At 52.2% G+C, this 22,632-nt stretch overlaps 1 protein-coding gene and 2 non-coding genes across 3 annotated transcripts; 1 reads left to right on the forward strand and 2 right to left on the reverse strand.

The window, feature by feature from the left end:
- Positions 1-4,042: 4,042 nt before the first annotated feature.
- Positions 4,043-12,089, reverse strand: CX3CL1 (C-X3-C motif chemokine ligand 1). Its single transcript, XM_030026732.1, has 3 exons — positions 11,740-12,089; positions 8,783-8,903; positions 4,043-7,906 (listed from the first exon to the last, which is right to left on the reverse strand). Exons 1-3 carry the CDS (start codon positions 11,804-11,806, stop codon positions 6,712-6,714), a joined length of 1,383 nt encoding a protein of 460 aa, XP_029882592.1. The 5' UTR covers positions 11,807-12,089; the 3' UTR covers positions 4,043-6,711.
- Positions 12,090-21,729: 9,640 nt separating this feature from the next.
- On the forward strand, positions 21,730-21,812 carry TRNAL-CAG. The gene has a single exon. It is a non-coding gene; the product is annotated as a tRNA-Leu (tRNA).
- A 152-nt stretch (positions 21,813-21,964) lies between these two features.
- Positions 21,965-22,047, reverse strand: TRNAL-CAG. The gene has a single exon. It is a non-coding gene; the product is annotated as a tRNA-Leu (tRNA).
- Positions 22,048-22,632: the final 585 nt, after the last annotated feature.

Raw genomic sequence — 22,632 nt, forward strand, 5'->3', positions numbered from 1 at the left:
ACATAAAAAAAAAATTGATTCTTGAGTCTACAAGAGGAGGAGGAGGAGGAGGGAAACTTGGGGGGCAGCTTTGCCAGCCATGGTGCCAGTGTGGCTGGTGCCCAGAGCTGGGCAGAACAAGCCCCACTCTTGGAAACAGGGTCTCAGCAGATAACTGAGCACATCCAGCTGTGCTGGAAAACACAGCCACATGGTCATCATGCTGCTCAGGAAAGCACAGGCTCTGCACTGCAAAAGCAGCTGGGCTGCCAAGGAAGGAGACACATGGCTGAGCATCACCGAGTGCCTGAAACCTGTTCCCAAGGAGGTGGTGGGAGGGTTAGAAATAAGCTTTTCCCTATTATCTTCTGTTCCAGCCAGTCACTTTGAGTCTTCTCCATTTACAATATGAAACATTCTAGTTTTTCTTCTATTGAAATCTCAGCTTTCTGAGTGTAAAGCCCTCCACATTTCCCTGGGATGCTCACTCAAGGGTCTCCACAGCTCCGTTTGGAAGCTCTGGTTGACTCGTGATACAATCACAAACCAAAGGCGATGCTCTTGTTTCTTCCCGGAGTCAGTACTCACCCTGCAACTCCAGGTATGAACGTGCCAGGTCCTACAGCCTGGAAAGACACTTTAAAAAGAGGAAAACAAGAGTCTTTTCCAAAGCCTGCTTCCTACAGCTGGACACTGGGGACCAGCAAGTACTGGAAGCTGGTGATCCAAGCCGCATCCTGTACGGTAAGTCCTGCCCAGCATCATGAGATGCAGAGGCTCCAGGAAGGATGTGTCCAGGAGCCCATTCCCAGAGGATTATCTGCACTGAGTCACTGGGCAAGCTTGCCCACCAGTGCAGGGGACGGAGCAGAAACTCACCACAGCCGGGGAAGGAACCCTCACCACGATGCCCAAGCAGAGAGGCAGGGGTGGATGCACCTGGACCAGAAACTGGAAGTGGCTGCTTCACTAAGGAAAAGAAAAAAATGTATGTGATGCCCATTTTCTCAAATGCACTGAAAAGGAGACATTTCCCCATTTTTCTCCAGTGAGGTTGATCAGCTGCCTCGAGGTTAAGTGAAGGATGGATCTGGGGTGTCAGGAGGAGCTGCTGCTCCCAAGGGAGATTCTGCGCTGGAGAGGCTCCTGTGTCAGGTAGCAATCAGGGGAAATGATGCTTGGTGAGGACTTCACCCTCCTTTTTTCAACCCTGACCTTTTTTGAGCTCCTGGAGTTAAACACAGCAGTGGAGTGCTGCTTCAGCTCAGCTTTTAAAGCAAAGCTGTGATAACAGAAAAAGAATAGGACATGGAAGCAACTTCAGCCATTTTTAGTGATTTAATTCTGAACAGAATTAGTCCTGATAACTCCAAGGAGGCAGTAGAACAAGTTATGAATTAACTTGTTCCTTAGTTTTTGATTAGGATAAAACCCAGTAATCAGAAAACTAAATTCAGTTCAAAGAACGTGATGAGAAAGATACATTAAGGTCCCTCGATATTGTAATAAAAAAGTATTTATGCCAACTATGGTCTGAGTTGTCAAGCTGACATCATGTCCCTCCTTGGAGGGCTCCTCACTTCTTTCTACTATTTTTTTTAAATTATTTGCTTTGTGGCCTTGTAGCTCACCTGGCAGAATTCAAGCATGCTTCAGAAATGAGGCTTCCTTCATCACCAGAGATGGTCAATGATGAGGTATGACCCTGGAGAGTCCTGACAATCTCTTTGTTTACCCAAGGGGGATGTCAGCTACAAGAGCAGCCCTTGGAGTGATGTGAACAGGGACACAATCCTCATAGAAGTGGAGATTAAGCAAGCGCAAAGCACGGGAGAACCACAGCCACACAGCAGAACTGCAGCTGTGCAACCAGAGAGCCAAAGCAGTGAAGAGGACATCCTGTGTTCCGCTAAGCCAGCATTATTAAAGTGGTGGTACGTTGGCTTGACCAGAGGCTGCCCTAAGCACAAGCGCGCTTACGCAACATTTCATAGAAAAACCACCACGCTGAGCAGGGACAGACATTTCATAAGTCACAATCCAAGTCTCAAACCAGAGAGGATGGAGACTGCAGGGTCTCTGCTTCACAGGAATAACCATGCCCCTCACACATCACCCTGGAGAGAAGTCAGGGCTTAGAGAAGACAATGGCAGAGGCGTCTCACTGCCAGGTCCAGGCCACAGGGAGGAGCGAGAGGGGACAAGCCAGGAGCTGACAATGACCCCAGCACAGGCAGCATCCTCACCAGCAAGGTGGGGTCCCACAGGGTCTGAGCATGGGGGACAGAGCCAGGGGCCAGTAACAGGGTCCATCAAAAGTCCCAGACACACCAAAGTGAAGAACTAGAGCCAGGATCTATTCGGGAGGGTTAGAGGGTGTCTATTCAGCAGGAGATGGGGACAGAGACAGGGCTACAGCACCAAAGGGTCCATCCAGCCAGGCAACAAGATACCTACAGCTTAGGTCTAATGTCTGTCCAAGAGACAGGGCCAGGGCCAGGGCCAGGGCCAGGGCCAGGACACCAGACCAGCACTCTTACAACACTTCCCAAGCAAGGAGCAGAGGTTCAAGCCTGAGCTTAAATGGGGCTCCTGGGCTGTGGGCAGAGGGGGGTGTGGGAGGGGGGCGAGTCAGTCCACAGGTGAGGCTGGTCAGGGTGATTAAGACCAATTAGTGCCCTCAAGGCCTGTCACCCTGCCATCTGATGGATCCTGTGGGGATGGGAAGGCATGGAGTTGAGCCTGTGTGGTATCCCATTGACTCCTTGTTCTCATAAGGTCAATTAAAACAGCTGGCTAATGAAGTGGTGGAGAGGGTTTGCACTGGTGTGGGGTTGGAAACCAAATATGTGGGTCAGCGAGGGCCCAGAAGGGGCACACCATGACCACGGGCCCCCTGTCTCCTGGTGGTTGGGGGGAAATCTCGAGGCAGAAGCACGTGTCTTGCACACAAGGTGCAGAAGGCAAGCCTTGTCCCACCTGAGCGTGACAGGCATTACTTATCTCCTGGGCCAAATTCTGCACCTGAGGCAGCCCACGGACCTCCAGGAGGAGCACGGGAAGGTGCATGGTTGGACATCCTCCGCACAAGGTCCTTCCCTACACTGTCAGACCTAGAGAAGCCAGGGAGCAGCAGCAAAGCCGGTGAGTGTGTGCCACCAGCCGGCCAAGGCACCAGGCATCCAAAAGCTCCCTCAGTGCTCTGGAGCCACAGCTCCCCAGCGGCCTGTGCTGGCGCCGGCGCTCGCTCTGCATGTTGGAAATGATTCATCACTGTCAGGGCTGCCTTGTTTACACAGCCTCCCCCTCCCTCGCCTGCCCTTTCCCCATAACAGAGAGGAGAAAAGAAAAAAAAAAAAAGTGTTTTTCTTTCCACAGAGCTTCTTATCCCCAAAACGACCTTTCTGGCCTGGTGATTCATCTGCAGGAAATTTTCACGGCCCTCACCATCCTCCCACTAAGCCGGCGGTGCCAGAGCATGGGGCAGGGTGGCCACACGGCATGGGGCTGGATTGCAGGGGACATGCTCATCCATGACCCTCTTGCTTCTTCCAGCTCCCCACTCCAGGCAAGTCCCTGGGCCCTGACTCTTGTTTTGCATTGCCTTTCCCGCCTCTCCTTCCTTACACCAGAGAGGAGCATGCAAGAGCAGCCCAAGCCCTTGTTGGGGTAGGAGAGATCCTAGCTCAGCCCTTGCCCTCTCGTCCCCTTACAGAACAGACTTGGAGCACAACGTTTGTTTTCTGTGGGTTGCTGTTTGGCTGTAGCTTTGCTGAAACAAAGCAAAAACCTGGCTGTTTTTTTTCAGTAGTGCCTTAGCAGTATAGGAAATGCGACTCCCTGTCAGAAAATATATTCCCTGCAAATTTTTGGCAAGCCTGAAGCCCTTAAACAGTGAAGAGGTGGAGCAATAGCCCGACTGCATCAACTGTGCTGGCTTTGCCATCTCGCAGCGATGCTGGGATTCCCCCCGCGGTACTTAAGTGTATGCATTCATTTCTGCACCTCTGCAGGGACCAGGCTTGTTCACCCAGTCCTGGGCTGAATCCCCTGAGGACAAGAGTTTTTAACATAAGGACTTTATTACTTTTACTTCTAAAAAAAAGGTACAGAACATATATCTCGTGCACATACTCATATATATTTGATACACAAACGAATCAGAACCTATAAAAGTCACTATGTTCTACAGCAAATGACATGAATAAGCCCCAGGAACCAGTGACACCCACAGGCTCCGTCCTTCTGCATTGGCATTTGCCTCATGCCCTCCCAGACTGCCCATCGCACAGCGTAAAGCAAGGAGGAGCAGCAGTCATCCCCCCCCGGGGTTTAAATGCCCTCCATGAGGGGTGCCAGCATCCTGCCTGGCAGCAGTCTGGAAACAGGAGAGGGGAGCAAGACGAGCAAAAGAACAGATCTGGGCTGGAGGAGCAGCTCCTCCTGATCAGTGCCAGCGTGACCATGGCAGCTGGAAGATGGTGGGAGATGGCTGTGGAGCTGAAACCAGTGTCCTTACAAATACCGTGGCAGGAGTTGAAGTGATCAGATCTGCCTGGTGCACGTTCATCTCCCCAGCATCACTCCAAGCTGAGAACTTCACCCATAGCCAGACAAGTGTCCACTCCATTTGCTGTACTGCCTGGAGAGTGACCCAGCTCCCATGGACATGCACAAGCTATCCAAGACCAGCAAGAAAATAGACAAGGTGTTTTCCAATGTTTCCAGAAATGTCTTGACTCCGTGATGCTTCAGTAGCAAGGACAGGACATTACATACATTCAAATGGCTACAAAACTTTACTACAAAAATAACATTTCTAGTGTTTCGTATAAAAATAATGCCATAGTACACCGCCTCACAAACTGTGAGGCCAGAACCCCAGCCGCACTCAAGCGGGGCAGATGGGGAGGCTGTGCCGACAGCCTCCAATTTACCCTCCACGTAAATCAATGCCAGCCAGCATTACAGAGCTGGGCTGCACAGGAGTGCTGCTGTACAAGGAGGGGTTTCACCCCAAATTCCTAATTACAGTTAATCTGATTGCATTCTGTACTTGCAAAGCCCAAGATGAATCCCTGGCTCCCCTCTCTCAAGTCAACAAAATGCAGAACTAAGGGACTGAATGATGGCAGAAAACAACCACCACTGCAGTCTATCCTCTCCACCTCCAGGGCTGGATGGATGCCCTGAAGGTGCCTTCTGATGGATCTAATAGGCCACCTTCCTCTAGCTCTGCTTTATAGCTGGCCCATCATTTCTTCTTTGATTATCTTGCTTATTATGTGGTTTTGCTTTCTTTTTTCTACATGCATATTTATACTTTGGGCTCTGATCCACTGAGGTTGGTTAGTGGAGGATCTGACCCTTCATGTGTAGCTCTACCTACAAAGCATCATATCTTGAAGACCTGTGCACGCTCCAGCAAAATTCATACTGGAGTCAATGTTTAATAACGGTTTTCAGGAACTGACCACAGATAAAAGATAAGGCTTACATACAGTAACATCTAGACGTCTAAAAGTCAAAACCAATTTGGGTTAAAAAAAAGCCTGGTACTGTTATGGTGCTTTAATAGCCTGGTGATCAGTGCTAGCCAAAAAAGAAAAACTAAAATGCAGCTGAAGTGTACGACCATGAACAGGTACTTTTTGCTTTTTTGTGGATTAGCAGACATGCTGATTTCTAGAGAGTATATGGGACCAGAAGGATGGTATGTCTGCTGTGGTGGACTAAGTCCTATATGACTAAATTCAGACTTGCATTGAGTTACTTCAAGAGAGTATTTCCTGGGTTTTGTGCTTGCAGAGAACAGCAAAAACCCTCCAATGTTATCACAGGAATAGCAAAATTATTGGGTGACTCCTTGTTTTCTCCCATTTGCAAAGGCTCCTCCACGTTATCCTGCCCTGTTGTTGGACGCGGCTGGACACAGGGCGCATCAGCTGGCAGAAGGGTTTTATTGCAGTTGATTTGCCAAGAACCAGCTCTCAGACTAAATCTGCAAGAAGAAATGCCTGTAGCTGTTGGAGAGAAAGGTGGCCTGATTTCAGGAAGATCAATTGTGTGCTGCCAGCTCCTCTGAACGTGGAATCTGTATCACTGACCTTCAGTCCCCTAATCAGATGCAGTTTTTGTCACCTCTGTCTGAAAAGCTAGACTACCCCTCGTGTCTCCACAAGAGTAAATGGGGTATTTGATCAGCCCAAGGAGAGCCAGCATCCAGCTGGCCACCAGCATCAGTCTTGGTCTGACAGAGCAGCGATCTGAAGTGCAAAGAAAGAAGCAACAGAGAGTTTGTTAAGTGCAAATTGTGTGGGTTTGGTGTTAAGATTGCTCAAGGTGGCTGAGCCCGAGTCCAGCAGTGTGGGGGAGTGGGTGGCTTCTCAGCTGGGCCATGATGAAATGCAGAAAAATTCCCAACAGCAATTTGGAAATTCACTTCTGCCCAGCACCTGGCAAAGAGCCACCAAGCAGCTCTAGAACAGCAACAGCCTTTGTACGTAACGGTACCAGAAGAAAAAAGCATCTCATTTATTTCCAATATACCATCACTGGTGAATGACAAATTAGATATATTTTTGGACATTCTGCTCTGCAAAAAAATGCAGTTTTCTCCAGTATTTTTATTCCCTGCTTTGCTTCCTACTGGTCACCAGTTGAGCATAAACTTAGCTTTCCTGCAGCAACGCACATCTGGTTTAGGCCAAAAATGTCCACGCCATAAAGCATTCAGATTACTTCCATTGGATAGACGCTGTTTTCATGTCCTTCATTCTGGTAGAGCAACCCCTGTACCATTTCTCTTGACATTTCTTCCGTTTTGACTCCAAATTTTAGATATAGCCACACAATGGCAACACTGCAAACCATCAGGCCACCTACCACAGAAACTGGGATGATAAAATGCATCTGAGATCTTGACAAGAAGCTGGGGAGAGGCAGATTGTTTGGTCTTTCTGTAGTTATCTGCACTCTGACTTGGCCTGAGAATGCTTGACTAGTAAAAACTGTTGTATCTGAAGGCTCTTGCTTTGCTACAGGCGATGAAGAATCAAATATTCTAGTACCAAAAGCACCTGCAGAAGAACTGGCAACCTTATTGGTATAGACAGAAGTACCTTTGTCTATGGCAGTTGTGGAGTTTAGAGTAGAAACTGAGGTAGCCTCTGGTGGAACTGGTGTGGCTGGGACTGTGGTGATCTCCATGCTGTCCAGGAGGGAGGGGAGATCTGAACTAGAACTGCTAGAAGCAGCATCTGGTGCATTGTCTCTTGCACTTGTAGGGTCCAGGGATTCATTTGTAGAAAGTACAGGATGGTCTGATCCTTTAGTAATGGCCATGGGGTCTGAATTTGAGCTAGGAGAAGTGGTGTCTCCAATATCAGCCGTAGCATTTGCGGTATGTCCTACAGGTTCTTCTGTAGATCCCACAGCATTGTCAAAGCCATGCACAAGAGCCGTGGGGTATGGGGTGGACTGGCTGGAGACCATGCCTGCTGCAAAAGTTGTTGAAGGTGCAGGAGATTTTAAGGAATCTCTGTTTGCTTCTGGAGTGACTTCTGAGCAGGCAGCAACTTCTTGTATCACAGGGGATGATCCTGCAGGGACCTGGGTGGTGTCCTGCATGGCTGGTGGAGGCTTGCTGGATGCCTCCATCCTGGCAGCAGGAACACATATTCTCTCCAGAACTGTTGTGCCAGTTCCTTGGAAGAAACTAGTTGGAGCAGTCGCTCGAGATGGAACTGTTACTGTATGACCAACATGTTTCTGAAAAACACCGGCCTCTTCTGGTGCCACTGCTGAGGTGGCGTCACGTGGAAGTGGGGAGGCTGCGGCATTTTTCTGGTCCAGTTTCTGTATGATCTTCTTCACCCACTCTTCCTCTGGATCTGCACAAATCTCCAGGGACTTCAGAGTAATAAATCTGAAAATAAAAAGGGATCACTTACTGGATAAAGAAAACACTGGTTTAGAAGATCAGCGTGATAGGGAAGGCACACAGACAGCTACACTGACTCTCTCAAGCCCATAGTAAACACCACCATGTTGGATGGATTATTTATTTCAGGAAGGGCAGGTGCCCCTGAGATCTGATTGAACGAGGAGCAGCTGAACGTGACTCATGGGTGAAGGGTTCCCCCCCCCCCCCCCCCCCCCCCAAATTTTTTCTTTTGAAAGCATTGTTCTGATGTTTGGATGCTGTCTGCCTCCAGTGCTCAGAGCAGGAAGCTCTGTAGGCACCAGCTGCCCAGGGGCAAGCATACGTGAAGACAAAACCTTTGGATTTACTCAGTGAGATGAGACTTTCCAAGGTCAGCCCAGCAGGTTCACTTTAGAGCAACCTCCTGGGCTGCAATAAAGTGGTCTCGATGGTGCCTCATCTTCTGGGCAATTTGAAAACAACAATTATCCTGGGGAAAAAAAATGTAGCTTTTCTCATCTCCAGACAAGCTCAAAAGTCTGAATCTGTCTCCAGAGAAAACACCTGCTTTCACAGAAACACGTGAGCTCTTGCCTTGCGTGCTTCTGCTGTCCCGTTCTGCCAACAAGTACGTCTGTCAGTCCCCTTCCCCATCCATTTATCCCTGTCTCACTCTGTGCCTGAGCCCTTGGTCTCACATGGAGGCTGTTGGTCTTTAAATAGGGAAAAAACCCAACCCACCCCTCAAATAAATACCAGAGTCTGCTCTGTTTCCAGATTGCTCCTTGCTCCAAAGCAAGGGCATTTGCTGATAGGCTAATGCTTAATCGGGGTTGGAGGGCGTGCGGCAAGGGAGGCGGGTGGTGGGGCCGTGCTTACATGACAGCTTGTTTGGTGCAGCGGGATTCGGTCATGCGGTAGCTCCTTATCCGCTTCGCCGCTATCCTAGATGTAAAACGGCTGCACTCTGTTGAACACTTCAGAGGTGCTTTGGGTTGCCCTGAAATAAAGTTTTCAACATATTAAAAGTTGGCTTTTATTAGGTACTATAAAAAACAGCACTGTTTCTTTTTCCCTTTCTCTGGGGAGAAGAAATCCAAAGCTTGCCATGAAAGTTTCCAATCCCTGATAAAATGAGATGAAGACAAATCCCATCAGGGCCACGATTGTTTGTATCACCCAAACAGGTGATAAGATACCCAGAAAACTGCAAAAAAAAGCACTGTGAAAATTGCGGGGCTCTTGAGACACCATTGCAGCTTGCCTTACAGGATGTGCAAGCACTGGCTGGAGGTCCTTTGTGCAAGCACCTGGACCTGCAGGTCCTCTCTTGTTTGGGTCACAGGAGGACTGCTCTCAGCATGGTGCCCAGAAGACACATTTCTTCATCCCCCAAAGACGTGCTGCAACTGTCACCAATGGGCTCTTGGTGCAGACAGTGCAGATCAGAGGGCAGGATGCTTGTCCTCCCCTTATCTGGATCAATCCTAACTCTTCCTCCTACAGGAGTTCCCCTCCAGGCAAGCATCCTGCCTCTCTCTTTGCTGGTGTGTGGTCTCCGAATGCCACTCGGACTCAGAGAAAGGGTGCAGGGAAAGAACCTTTTGGTGAATGATACATTGCTCCCGTAGATATCTCAGCAGCCCGGCTCCACAGCACCGTTTCTCACCAAACATCTCTTTTCCCTCTCCACCAGAAAATATGGTTTTCAATTTGCAAAGCGTAAAAACAAAACCCCACTTGAACCCCTCAAGGAGAAATGCCAGTCACACCGCTGGGGACCCTTCATTCCTGCATCTACCCCCAGCCTCCAACAACAGGCATTTGCCACGTGAGAGGAGGTTGCACGATGCAGCCTGGCAATTTGTTTCTGACATCCCAGGGGGCAAGACTTAGAAAAACAAGCCCTGCTTTATCTGAGGCCCCCTGTGAAGAAAGGAGCTGGAGTCTGGTTTAGATCAGTCAGTCTCTACAAAATGTCATCTCAGATTCCCAAATCAATTTGGCGAATTTGATGCAGTTCAGTTGGGAATGATCCATCCACCAGGTGCAAGAATGAGCATCGCTATAGGAGCACCCTCAGCTCTTTTGATCCATTCACTGGGGAAATGCATGGTTGCAAAGAAATCCCAGGCAAACACTCCTGTGGCCTTTCTACAGAAGCACATTTCGATCTCTAGGTCTCTGTAATGTTAAAGCAAAACTCTTTGTTCACACAATAATGTCTTCTGTGGCACTTTAGGGTCAAGAATAGCTCAGGGGCAACCGACTTCCCAATTAACTCTCATTAGCCAGAGGACATACTGCCGGTGTCCTCCACTTTCAGGAGCAGTGTTCAACAAAACAGGCACAGCAAAGAGGGCCAAATCCGTCCCTGTGGACAGGAGGAGGTGCATGGCAGGGAATGGTCAGAGACTGCCCCCAAAGGCCCTTCTCTGTTAACCGTTAGCTGATTTTACAATTATTGGCACCAATGCAAATAGTTTGCAATTAGCTGAACTCCTGGGGTGTTCCTCCCAGAGCGGAGGAGCTTGGAAAGCACGTACCAAGGAGAGAGCAGCGTTGCAGGGAGCATGGAGCCAGCCCTGGTAGACCCCCTCCTCCTGGGGCACACAACTCTGCTTCTCTGAGCTGCATCTGAGTCTGCCAAAGGGACCTTGGGGACACCTGGGAACTGAGAGTTTACCCGTCCAGGACCACCACTCCTCTGAGGCACTGTTCTTGGGAGCCATTGGTACCTGCTTTTCAGCATGGTTCCTCAGGAAACCCTGACCAGGGAGCACCACCAGCCTTTCTTTCTGCAAAGCCAGCCTGATTTCATCACTTTAGAGGAGATGGATGTTTGGCCGCAGGTGAGCAGAGCTAGGCAGTGCCAAAGCAGGCAATGGGTTCCCAGGGCAGGATAAGCTGCCCGGTGTCCCCGTTGCCCACTTTACTCAGGCCAGCCCTGGAGAACCTGCCCAGAGGTGTGAGGAGAGGAAGAAGCTCCATCCCCAGCTGCCCTTCTTGCTGTCCTCACTCCTCCCATCTGTTGGCAACAGGGCACAGATCTTAAGGGCTCTTTGCCCCTCTCCCTTCCCATGGTGGGAATAGACCATTCCTTTCTCCTGGGTGAAGTCCAGCTTTGCCTGCACTGCTGAGAAGCTGGCTGCCAGCCTGGCAACCCGCCCTGCTTAACTGCTGCCTTGAGCAGCAATCACTGCTCTGTGCCATAGACGACTTAAACCGAGAGCAGCCCAAGGAGAGCTGCGCCCACCTCCTCCTGGTCCTCTGGCCCCACTCAGCACTGCCCTGGAGCTCGCAAAGATCTTTATCCAGCAAACAGGAAAGCGTTTCCCACCTGTGCACACACACACACTGCACACACACACTGCACAGGTACTGGGGCTGCAGGTGACAGCAGCCCCCCACCTCGCAGCCATGGAAGCACCAGCACCCTCAGGACAGGGAGCCTGTGCAGACAGCTAGCCACCCTCAGACGGGCTGCGGTCTGCCCCCACAGCATGTCCCTAGGGGACATGAAAAAAGGGGAAAAGAAGTGCATTATGCTTCTTTTCCAATACGGATCACCAGAAAGTCTCTCCAACACTCTCCCCACCTACCCTCAGGAGTGACAAAAGCCATCACAGAGCTGCTCCCACTTCCCTGCTGCCAGGATTGCCTCCCAAACCCAGCCTGATCCTGCTACGAGATCTCCCACAGCCCACAAAGGTCCCTTGGTGCCCACAGCCCGATCCAGCACCGCTTCCCCCCCCGCCCCATTCTTCCCCAGCCCCTCGTGAACCTGGCTGCTCCCCTGGGGAGCCCAGGGGGTGGCAAGCGGCACTGTGGCTCACCTCCAGCCAGGGTCGCCAGGCACAAGACCTTCAGCACAAAGAGGACCCGGAGAGAAACAGCCTTCATGTTCCCGTGGTAGGAAGGGCAGGCAGGGAAGGATTACAGGCAGTTATTTCCCACTCCTGACTGCTTGTTGCATCCTCCGGAACAGCACAGCTGCTGCAGCTCATTCCAGGATTATGAAGCCCTGAGACGGGGTTTTTAGCTGTTATTCTTCTCCCCCCACACGTGTCTCAGGGTGACGACAGGAGGCGGAGGGAAGAGCGGGACAGGGGAGGGAATACTGCCTGCACCAGAGCTAGATGGCTCCTGGAATTCCCCAGCTGCATTTACAACAGCTTTTCTTAGCACACACAGAGCAGCTCCAGCCTCCTTGGCAAATTATTCAGGCAGGGACTTTCAGGAGTCAGCAGCTCCATCCTCCTCTCCCACTGATGTGTCTCTTGGCCAGACAGCCTGCGCTAAGGCACCACTGTCCTTAGGCTTGTAAAGCTCTCCCCACCTTCAACCTGCAGCTCCCCAATGCACATTAAGCTCATTATTTACCCCGAATGCAAAAACAGCTATTCCCTACCTTTTTGGCAGCCATCTTATAACAGCAGCGTTGGTTGTTAGGCCAAAAGAGGTGGAATTTCCTGATCAGGATTACAAATTCATCAACTAGGTTGGTGAGCTCACGCGAGGCTGCCTCTTAGAGCACCACCAAAGCAAGGGGTGAGCAGGGACCCAGTGGCCTTCCCAAGCAGCTCCTTGTTCCTGGGCATGCTGTCTGTGGCGTGTGCCTGTTACTACAGCCCTGACTTTTGATATATGGCAAGGTCTCAGCCATCGAGGTCTTGCTGATGCTGAGAGCAGGAGTATGAGTCCCCCAGATCTGCAAGCAACCAGGCCAGCTGGGGGGCTTCCTGGCATGAGCACGAAGCCAGGTCTGAAGCGGACATACCAACACGGCAGTCACATCCTGCACCTTTATTTTCTCTTTCATCTCAGATCTCAGCAGAATACATAACAATTTTCCCCTGCCAATTCCTTCAGCTGAAGGATGAAGATAAGATCAAGACTGAGACAGTGTGGCTGCCCCCGAAATCTTTTTTCCCCAGAGTTTTCTTAGGACTGGTGGAAACCTGGCTTCTCTGTGCTGTGGGAAATTCCAGCAGTTCCAGTCAGGATTTTATTCCTAAAGAGTGAAAACCCCCAAGTTTCCATATGCTGCATTTTTGAAACATTTGGTGAAACTCCCAGCCTGTAACTTCAGCCTTTGCTTATATTGCAATAGAAAATAAAACCCATTTCAAGGAAAGAAAATAAAATAAAGACCTTGAAATAGTCTGTTTGCACCAGCTGGACCACAACATGCTGCATCTTTTGGGACGCTTTCTGGACCCTTCCCCAAATGGCGTTTTCTCTGGCTGGGCAGAGCCTTACAGGAAACTTTTATTCCAGGAACTGGCATTGCCTGAGACCATCGGGCGCATTGGCCACTGGCAGTGATGGCACAGCCCACACATGCTCACATCTCCCCTGAAGAAACAAGTTCTGCTTCTTCTGCAAAGGGTTTACTGCCAGCAATGGATAAAACTGAGGAAGGGCCCCAGCATGCACATAATGTGGGAGGGTAAGTGCTTTGTTTGCTAAAGGCATGACTTGCCACAGGCGTTGTTGGTTTTAAGGTGCAAACAGTTCTTTGGCAGGGTAACCCAGCTGCTTTTTCTGTGCAGACTGGGCTAGTGGTGTTTTGCTTGGTAGGGGACTTCTCCAGGACACTCTCAGAGACCTCCCTTTGCTCCAGTGAGCTCGGCAGCTGGATTTGGAGGTGGAATCTGCACAAGGAAAAACCTGCAGGAGGAGGGCGGAGGGCAGCTGCAGCCTCAGCGCAGCTCCGTGGGACATGGCAAGCCTTCATGTGCTGGCAGTGCCATGGGTCTAAGCCACCGGCAAGCCCTGCAGTTGCTACCAAAAGCAGGACACAGCAATTGGCTCTGAAGGGAGCGGGCAGCTCCAAAGAGCAGTGACAAACCTGGGCTGCAGCTGGCAGAAAACTGGCATCATTGCTCTCAACTTGCTTCCTATACCACCCTCCCTGTCCCATTGCACATCTGCTCCTCCAGCACGCCAGTGCCAGCCACTTACTGCACTTCTTTTGGGTCTTGCAGCACTGAAAAACCCGAAGTCAGAGGGCCTGCTGTAGCCCAGGAGATATTTCTGCTGTAACTAGTGATAAACCACAGGCATTATAATGCTCTGACAGTGAAGGGTCTCAGGTCTTTTCTGGACTTGTCTTGACTTCAGATGATTTTAGCTTCTTTGGTTATGATAGAAATTGTCTAGGCAATTGCTGTTATCTTAATTTGATTTATTTTTGCTTTAGTTTCTAGGAGTAGCAAGTAGTTATTCAGTGTGGGTCTGGCACTGTAGATTAAACTGTGATGTGGATGAGGGCAGGCAGAAGAGGACACCGGCAATCCCAGTCCATAAACACGAACCACAGTGCCCAAGCAATGGAGTGTGCAGCACTGCAAGTCAGGGACAACCAGCTTTCAAGGAAACAAAGAGCAGAAAAACTGAGTAACTGGGAACCAGGGAATACGGACTGTGCTAAGAAAATATATGAAAATGAAACCAAACAGACCAAGACTGAGGAGGCAGAAAGCCCACCATGAACATCATAGCCTTCCAGTGAAGGCCACAAGCTGGGGCAGCTCATCACAGCCCTTCCCCATTCTTCCTTAGGAGGACTGGAAGGAGGCTTCTTGAGGTTACCCTTAGCACCCAAAGGCTCTCTGAAGGGATGGTATAGCACCAAAGAAAAGCAGTAGATACTAGGAAGAAGGTTGCTTTTTTCCCCCCATATAATGTTAATTGTAGTATGAATGAGGAAGGACCTTAGGCTGATCTGAAACATGGACAAGGAAAAAACATGAGCAAATGTACGTCTGTGCACCTGCTAATGCATGTGGGCAGAGGGACCATGCACAGGGCACTGTGCACCATTGGGGCTGGGACTGTAACCTCTGGGCCCACAGCTCCAGGTTTGATCCCGCGTACCCACAAAAGGATTTGGTGGCTCATGCCAGACAGTCTGGCGTCGAGGCTGGAGTCTGGGCTGTCTGGCTCCAGTTCCTGCTCTGCTTTAAGGACAGTTTCATATCAGGGTGGATGTCCTGCTACTTAAACACTGGCTTTGCTGTGGAGAAAGGGAGAACAATGTCTGGTGTGGACTAGATGTTGGTGACAGCACAAGGCATGCTCAGAAGCCTGATCTGATCCCATACCCCTAACCTTTGGTTGCTCACTGGCAACCATTAGCCAGGAGCTTGGCTTATTGCTCCAAACCACAGATACCACGGGCCAAAGGGCCAGATCCTGTCTCCGCCATGAGACACCTGAAAGCAGCTCCAAGCATTTCCCACCCACTGCAGCTTTGCCAGGCCTGTGCACAGGGTCAAGGTTCTCGCAGGTGGAAGGAACGTATGACTCATGCAGGGAGATTCGCTCTTGAAAGCTAAAAGCAACTTGACCCGGTAAAGGCAATATGCAAAACAATATGCAAAGAGAACAAGGGCTGTGTCCTAAACAAACAGGAAATGGCCCCAGAACATGGCCCGTCTCCTACAGGGTGTTTCCATGTTGGAAATTTATGTTCCATGGCTATTCTTGGTTCCTCGTGCAAGAAGGACTGTGCGCTGTTTGTTACAGTAGGTTTGTCTTCCTGGAAATCAAGTGGTGACTGGAGAAAAAGGAAAAGTCAGTGAGATGTAGGAGGCTGTATGTGACCTGGAAGAAAGAGATGCCAGAGCGGATCAGATGAGAATGCTGATGATTTCCACTGCATGGTCTGTACAGGAGCTCCCAAGACTTCAGGAGCTCGTCTTCCTAGGGCAGGGAAGCCCAGCACCCCTGGTAGCAGGTATTAACAGCATCCTTTGCTGTCCACAATGTTGTCCATGATCTCTGTCCCAGAGGCTTGTTGGAAAGAGGCAGCAGGAACACTTAGCTTTTGGGAAGATCCAGCCAGTCTTGATGCTGCAAAGGAGACAGGCTGACCCAGGACTCCAACTCCGGCCATATGATGAGATTCTCTTTCCCCTGCTAATGCTCCCAGCTCCAAGCTGGCAGCTCGTCCTTGCACTACACCCACCTCTCCTCAGAGGGGTTGGCAGCTCAGCCACCGCTCTGATACAATCCCCCTTTACTGCAGTCCGAGAGCATTAGACTCAAGGCAGCTCAAGCACCAGCACTGTGGCAGAGCTTCCACACTCACCAGAACTGGGCTCCTACAGTTTCTCTTGAGGAGCGCACATGCAGCAAGGTCTGAGCCAGGACGTGGGAGACTGGTGGTGCATGTACTACAGTCAAGGCCAGGGAATGCAGCTGGTCCCTGATGTATGGGACCAGATTTCCAGACTTCAATCTGGAGAAATCTTGATGGCTTTTCCAATGACATGGCACTGGGTGGCATAGCCCAGAGTAGTCCAGAACCGACCCAACATCCTCCTCTCTCCCGGCCAAGGCAACCAGTACCAGATTCAGGAGATGGTTCCTTAGACCCAAAGGTGACCTCTCATTTTGGAGATGCCCTCAGCCTATGCTTAATGTAGAGCTCTTGAGCCATTAGTGTAATAAGGGGGAGAATTAAATGACAGGGGATCCAGCAAATCTGTTTGTTTGGCACTGCAGGACACTGAATTTTCTCACATTAAAGAAAAAGGCAGGAAATGAGGAACAGATGTCTGGGGCTGTCTGCAGCCAGTGTCTCCACATGGGATAGAACAACTATTTGGGAAGTATCAACCAGTGCAGGGCTTGTGTTTTTAAGAAACTGCTTTACATAGAAAATGTTTCAAAAATAGCAGAGAACATCACCCAGGCTTTCACTTCTCTGAACACAATGGCTTCCTCCTTCCTTGTGAATAAGAGCAAATTTGGGCTCCAGCACACATTGCGAAATGCTGATGCTCTGTATTTTTCCACAGTAAGGCAGCCCACGGCTACCGGTCAGCATCCCAAGCCAGCCTGGCTGCGGGATGTGGCTCTTTCCCCTGGCAGCATCACACCTGAGCTGCAAGCTGGTGGCTGATCCCAGTGGGACATTACATGGAAAGGTGCATACCTGCAGTGGGATTGGTGCCTCTCCTTGGCAGCTGGAGCAGCCAGAACTGAGGACAACTCATTCTGCTCCTGTCCCATGGAGACTGCCAAGGACTGCAAGGGCTGCTGCAATAAACGAGATTTAAGCTGGTTGAAAATATTGCATGCAGAGAAAAAACCCACAGAGCTGTTTACTCCACAACACAGTTAAGCTCTTCCCAAACAGAGAAGAGTCACTTGTCCCCCACAGAGAAACGCAGCCACCGGGTGCAAGCTCTTCCCTAGGACAGGGGACGGGGAAGGCTCTTCTGGGGAGATGTGCCTGGACAGCACAGATGAAATCGGGTCAGCTTTGCAGATAAGGGGAAAGGAGCATGCTGGGACTCCGCCAGGATAGGCTTGCCTGAGCACATCAGGCCCCTGGGTCCTACTAAGTCCCTACAAAGCTGGAGAGACATCCTGATGTTGCAATCCTTCTGCATAGCTGCAGGCCCCAAAGGCAACACTTCCATGGAGCTGGCATGATGAAGGAGAGCCAGATGATCCCGAAAGGGTGATCTCTCACCACTGCATGGCAGGGAAAAGAGGGGAGAGTGGCAGCAGGGCTGGTCAGGATGGGTGTGACAGAACCTCTGTGCGGCACAGGAGAGCATAGCTGCCGTGGGAGCTGCTGTCAGGCTTTCCCTTGGCGTAGGAGTGGCTGTGCTGTGCCTCACCCCAGGGTGGTACAGGGGGGTCTCCCCTCCTTTCCATCCTGGAAAAGGGTCCTACCAGGGCCACTGTGGGAACAGGCAGAAGGCAGGGAGCAGGAAGAGTGCCACAGCTCTGCTATTTCACCTCTGCCAGAGCCCAGGGCCAGGCTAGCGCCTGCTGCCCTGGCTGAGGAAGAGGATGAGGCATGTGCCTCTTTGCAGCACCCCCAGTTACTCCCCCCATCCCTCCCTCCCATGGCAGTGGGAACAGAAAGTGCATGTGCCAGCAACCCCTCTGTCCCAGGGGAGATTCCTTCTTCTGGCAGGAATGGCCAGGTCCTGGCCCCAGCCCTTCGCTCAGGGGTGCAGGGAGCTCCCACCTGCTGCAGACCCAGCCCTTTGGCCCCATCCAAAAGCATGCATGGGTCAGCACAATCATTGCCCCTCCACATCCTCACTTCCCACTTCTCCATCCAACATGTTCACACATGAATGCTGCCAGTCTCAAAGAAAGGAGCTTACCAGAAGCAGCTCTGTTTGTTGCCTTCTCGGAAAGGCTTGCCTCTTCCCATTGCCTTAGGGCAGGAGAAGGCTGTGTGCCTTCCCACAGCGTCTACATTTGACGAGTTTGACATAAGCTTATCATTAAGCCGTGATGGTGGGTGAAGGAGAGATCCAGAAAACCTCTCTGCAGCAGTGCTGCTGGGGCTGACCCCCAATGGTGTCTCCATGAGAGCCAGTAGCACCTGTGGGCCAGCCCCAAAGGGCAAGAGGAGCTGCCCCATGCAGCGCTATGACCTGCTAGATGTGGCTGCACTGAGGCCATTGGCACCCCCTGGTCTGAGCCCAGTCCTCCTGTCCCACAAGCTTTCAAATCCCAGCCAGTCTCCTATAGAAATGGGACATCACAGCCCTGCAGACTGGAGCTATCACCCCGCTCATTCAAGCAGCTCTTTCTGCCAAGCCTTGGCCACGGGCACGTGCCGAGCTTCCTGCCGATGCCCAGGGATGCACACCAGCAGCAGCAGCAAACAGCCCCAGCAGCCCACAGGGCTTCCAACACCCAACAAGCCTTTACATGAACTAGCATAATAAACACACAGGGGCTGGGCAGGGAAACAAACCCAGACACATGTTTCTCTGCCCAGGCTCTTAACCCTTTTCAAGACTTGCTGGCTCAACTGTGAGACCAGGGAGTAACCAGACCCCTTCCCTCTCCCACCCCAGCTTTTCTGCACCCTGTGTTGTAAGAACAGGGTGTCTCCTCCTCCTCTGCTTTTGCCCAGAGCCTCCATGCTCCCACTAGGTTTCAGCTATAACCCCACTGGTGACCTGCTCCCTCATCAGCTTGATCCCAGGGAAATATGCTTTTGCCTTACCCAAACTTTCTTTCTGGGAGCATTATGCCTGTCCCACCACCCAATGGAAGAGCTCCTTGGGGTCCCAGTCAGCTGTGGTGGCTGTGGGGTGTGTTTTTAGGATCAATGCTGCTGCCTCACCTCCTGACAGAGCAACAGGCTACAGATGCTGGCCATTAGCATTTCAGCGCTGGCTGGGGATAGTTAAAAAAGGGCTTGCTGGGGGTAAGGATAAGGGAGATTCTTGTCCTGGGCCATGATTCCTCGTATCAACCAGAGGAAGCAGCAGGGGAGAATTGAAGAAAGCAGGGATGAGGCATGTCTGGGATTCAAAATGCTATTTGGGGAACAAATCCCCCCAGGACAGAGCCAATCTCAAACCAGGGCTTGTGATCGAAGGCAGTCCTGCTCACACCTGCGTGCCAAAACAAAATGAACCATCTGCTGCAAGAGCTGACGTGCCTGTGCCTCTTCTCGCTGAGCCGGACTGGAGCCCAGAGACCTCCCCGCAGGCGTCCTCCACATCGAGCCCTGGCCCACAGCTCCAGAGAACCGCAGGTTTGCCTGCTCCAGGCCAGCAGGATGAAATTTGGGGAACAGCCCAACTGCAGGCAGCAAGATCCGCCCCCCAAGGAACCCCCAGAGCTGTGACAAAGGGGATGGGGGAGCACCGGCAAGTGCTAGAGCAAAGGCTCTCTCTGGGAGGGGTGCAGGGCAGTGGTGCAGCTGGCCCCTGCGAGCCTCCCAGCCACCACCGACAGGCATCCACCAAGAGGAAAGACACCCATCAGCAAAGGATGCACTGCTTCCCCTGGGCACTCGCTGGATAGCTGATAAAGAAGAAACCCACCCAAAGTGCCCCCAGCTCCTGGCCTGCAGCTAGGGCCCCTCGCTGGCCCCGCCAGCCCGAAGGTGACAGGGGCCATGAGGAAGGGACATGTCCTTTCCTGCTCTTTGAAAGGGTCCCGCTCTCCCCAAGGAGCTCACACCACGCTCTGGCCCCGGGGAAGGCTCCTGTGGAGTTTCCTGAGCTGGAAGGGCCTCGGCCTCTTGCTGCAGCAGACAATGCCATCGTGCGGCAGTTATTACTTCCTCGGCTGAAGCATCCACACTAAGAATTACTGCTTCTGCCCTGGAGTTTACTACCAAACCCCTCTGTCCTGCTAAAATGTTTCCATGCCATGAGGAGATCCCCTAGCTGGGTGCTGGTAACTCAGAGCCGGTATGGGTGGACTGGGGCTCCCAGCCACTGCCCTGCCTGCAGGTCCTGGACACATCCAGAGCCTGGGCTTCTCCCACGGGGCAGGAGAGGGACTTCCCAGGAGAAGGCCAGCCCGTGGAGGTACCAGGCTCCTGTGGATCCCACGCCAGAGCTGGCCCCACACTTCAAGGGCCCACGTGGAGGAGATGATTTCAGCCCAGCTGTATCATTTCCTGCTTGTTGAGTTGCTGCATGTGGACACAGATAGACATCTCTGCTCTGAGGCTGCTGGGACTTTCACCGCAGGACAATGGGCTGACTGAAAAGTTAAAAAAAATAACTTTCTCTGCTGGCTGTTTATGTCGCTCTGGATGTGGCTTTTTCCCTTTCTGCCCCCCCATTCACTTCTCCCTCATCTGGCTGCTCTCCCAGCTTGCTTTTGTAGTGACAGCTTATGCAAAGACGGCCAAGAACAACTCCTCTGAGCTGTACCCACAGGCTGGCAGGGTAGGAAGCTGCAGGCAGGCTCGGTACAGATCTTCCTCCAAATTGCCAGCTAAAGTCTTTCAAGGAAAAGCGGTTTCTGGGGAAGGGTTAAATCAAGCGCCTGAGGAGTGCATGCCCAGCGTCAGACCCTCTGGAGCTCAGCAGTGGCTGGGGGGGTTTCTCAGCTGAGGCAGCTCCAGGTGGGATGTGCAACCAAGACCACGTGCCACCTCCCATCCCCGCACGGTCTGGTCCCACGTGCCAGATGTCCTGGTACCTCCTTCAATCCCCTAGCAGTCCTCACTTCTCACCACATTTCATATAAAACCAATATTAAATATACTCCAGAGAAGCAGCAGGAGCTGCCAAGAGGTGCTGAGAGGATTTGTGTTTTTCTGTAGAGAAATCCAAGCGCCGACTTCTCTGCAACTGGCCCATGTAGTGAAAAGTCGTCATCCTCCATCACATCCTCAGAGTGACACCGTTGGCTATTTCTGCTCCCTTTTTTAATATATAAATAAGCAGGTGTACAATGTTGCGGTGTTTCCTCTCCTACTCCAGCTGCGGATGACGGCCCGGGGTGGAACGCTGACTCACACTTCCCACCATTGTGTGGCCGGGCCCTGGTCCTCCCCCCGGTTCCCCCCCAACCGGGTCTCCTGTCACCGGCCGGGGCTGCGGCCCTTTCCCCCATGCCGGCGGGACTTCCCCGGGGTATTTCTGTCAGGAGGAGGGGGAAGCCGTGGTGGCGTGGCAGGTGAGCTCGCTCTCCCAATTTAGCTGGCTGTGCCGCTTCCCTGGGCACGGCCATGGCGGTTTCTCTCCTGTGTGGGGAGCACGGGTTGTGAGACTTGACCAGGGCACTGACACCACGTTTATACCTTTGGGAAGCTTTTTGCCTGTGGAGAATTAGTCACGAACCCCCAAGGTACAGCCAACATGAGGTACAAACACCTCTGAGTGCTGCACTGCAGCCTGCGTGCAGGAGGGCCGCCGGTCCCCCACCCCCGGCGGGAGGGAGGTACAGGCTCCGAGAACCGCCAAGAAGGAGCCGCGGGGGGGCCCAACCGGCGGTGCCCGACACTCGCCGCCCCCACCCGGGGACCCGCCACAGCGGCCGGCTGAGGGTCGTGTAGCGCGGGGCGGGCGATGTTGTACGGCGCTGTCAGGATGGCCGAGCGGTCTAAGGCGCTGCGTTCAGGTCGCAGTCTCCCCTGGAGGCGTGGGTTCGAATCCCACTTCTGACAACTCACCACCGTTTTGCAGTACGACTGAATTTTGCCGTGAATTAAAGTTAATTAGTTAATTGGTTTTAATTCTACTCTGGGTGGTTGTTTGTTTGATCAGCCCCCCGCCCCCTCCAAGCAAGAAGCGGTCGACGGGCGGCGCAAAAGAGAGCTGTCAGAAGTGGGATTCGAACCCACGCCTCCAGGGGAGACTGCGACCTGAACGCAGCGCCTTAGACCGCTCGGCCATCCTGACCCGCCACGGCAACCGCCCCCCGCTGCCGCCTTCCTCCAGCGCCCGGCCGGTGCCACCGCCGGGTCGTTTGCAATCGTCCTGGAGCGGTCACGGTGACCGGGGAGAGGTGCCCGAGGGAAAGCGGGTGTCACCCCCGACTTCCAAAGGGCAGCCGGGGAGCTACAGGCCGGTCAGCCTCACCCCCACCCCTGGGAAGGTGGTGGAACCCCCCCGGGGACCATCCCCAAGTAGGTGAAGGTCAGCAGGAGCAGGCAGCATGGCTTCTCCCGGCAGGGGAGACAAGCCGATGAAATTATGGGCCTGGCAGAGGAGGGGAGAACAGCAGATACTGTCTACTTGGACTTCTGTAGGGCCTTGGGCACCACCTCCTGTAAAATCCTTCTAGAGAAGCTGTTGGTGTCCAAGCATGAAGTCTACCTGGAGGCCGGTCACTAGTGGTGTACCCCAGGGGTCAATACTGGGTCCAGTCCTGTTGAACATCTTCATTAATGATCTGGATGATAGGACAGGGCGCAGCCACAGCAGGCCGACAGATAATACCAAAGCAGCAGGAGTGGCTGGTACACCAGAGGGTCGTGCTGCTTT

This window comes from Aquila chrysaetos, chromosome 9 (assembly GCF_900496995.4).
Source record: "Aquila chrysaetos chrysaetos chromosome 9, bAquChr1.4, whole genome shotgun sequence".
NCBI lineage: Eukaryota > Metazoa > Chordata > Aves > Accipitriformes > Accipitridae > Aquila > Aquila chrysaetos.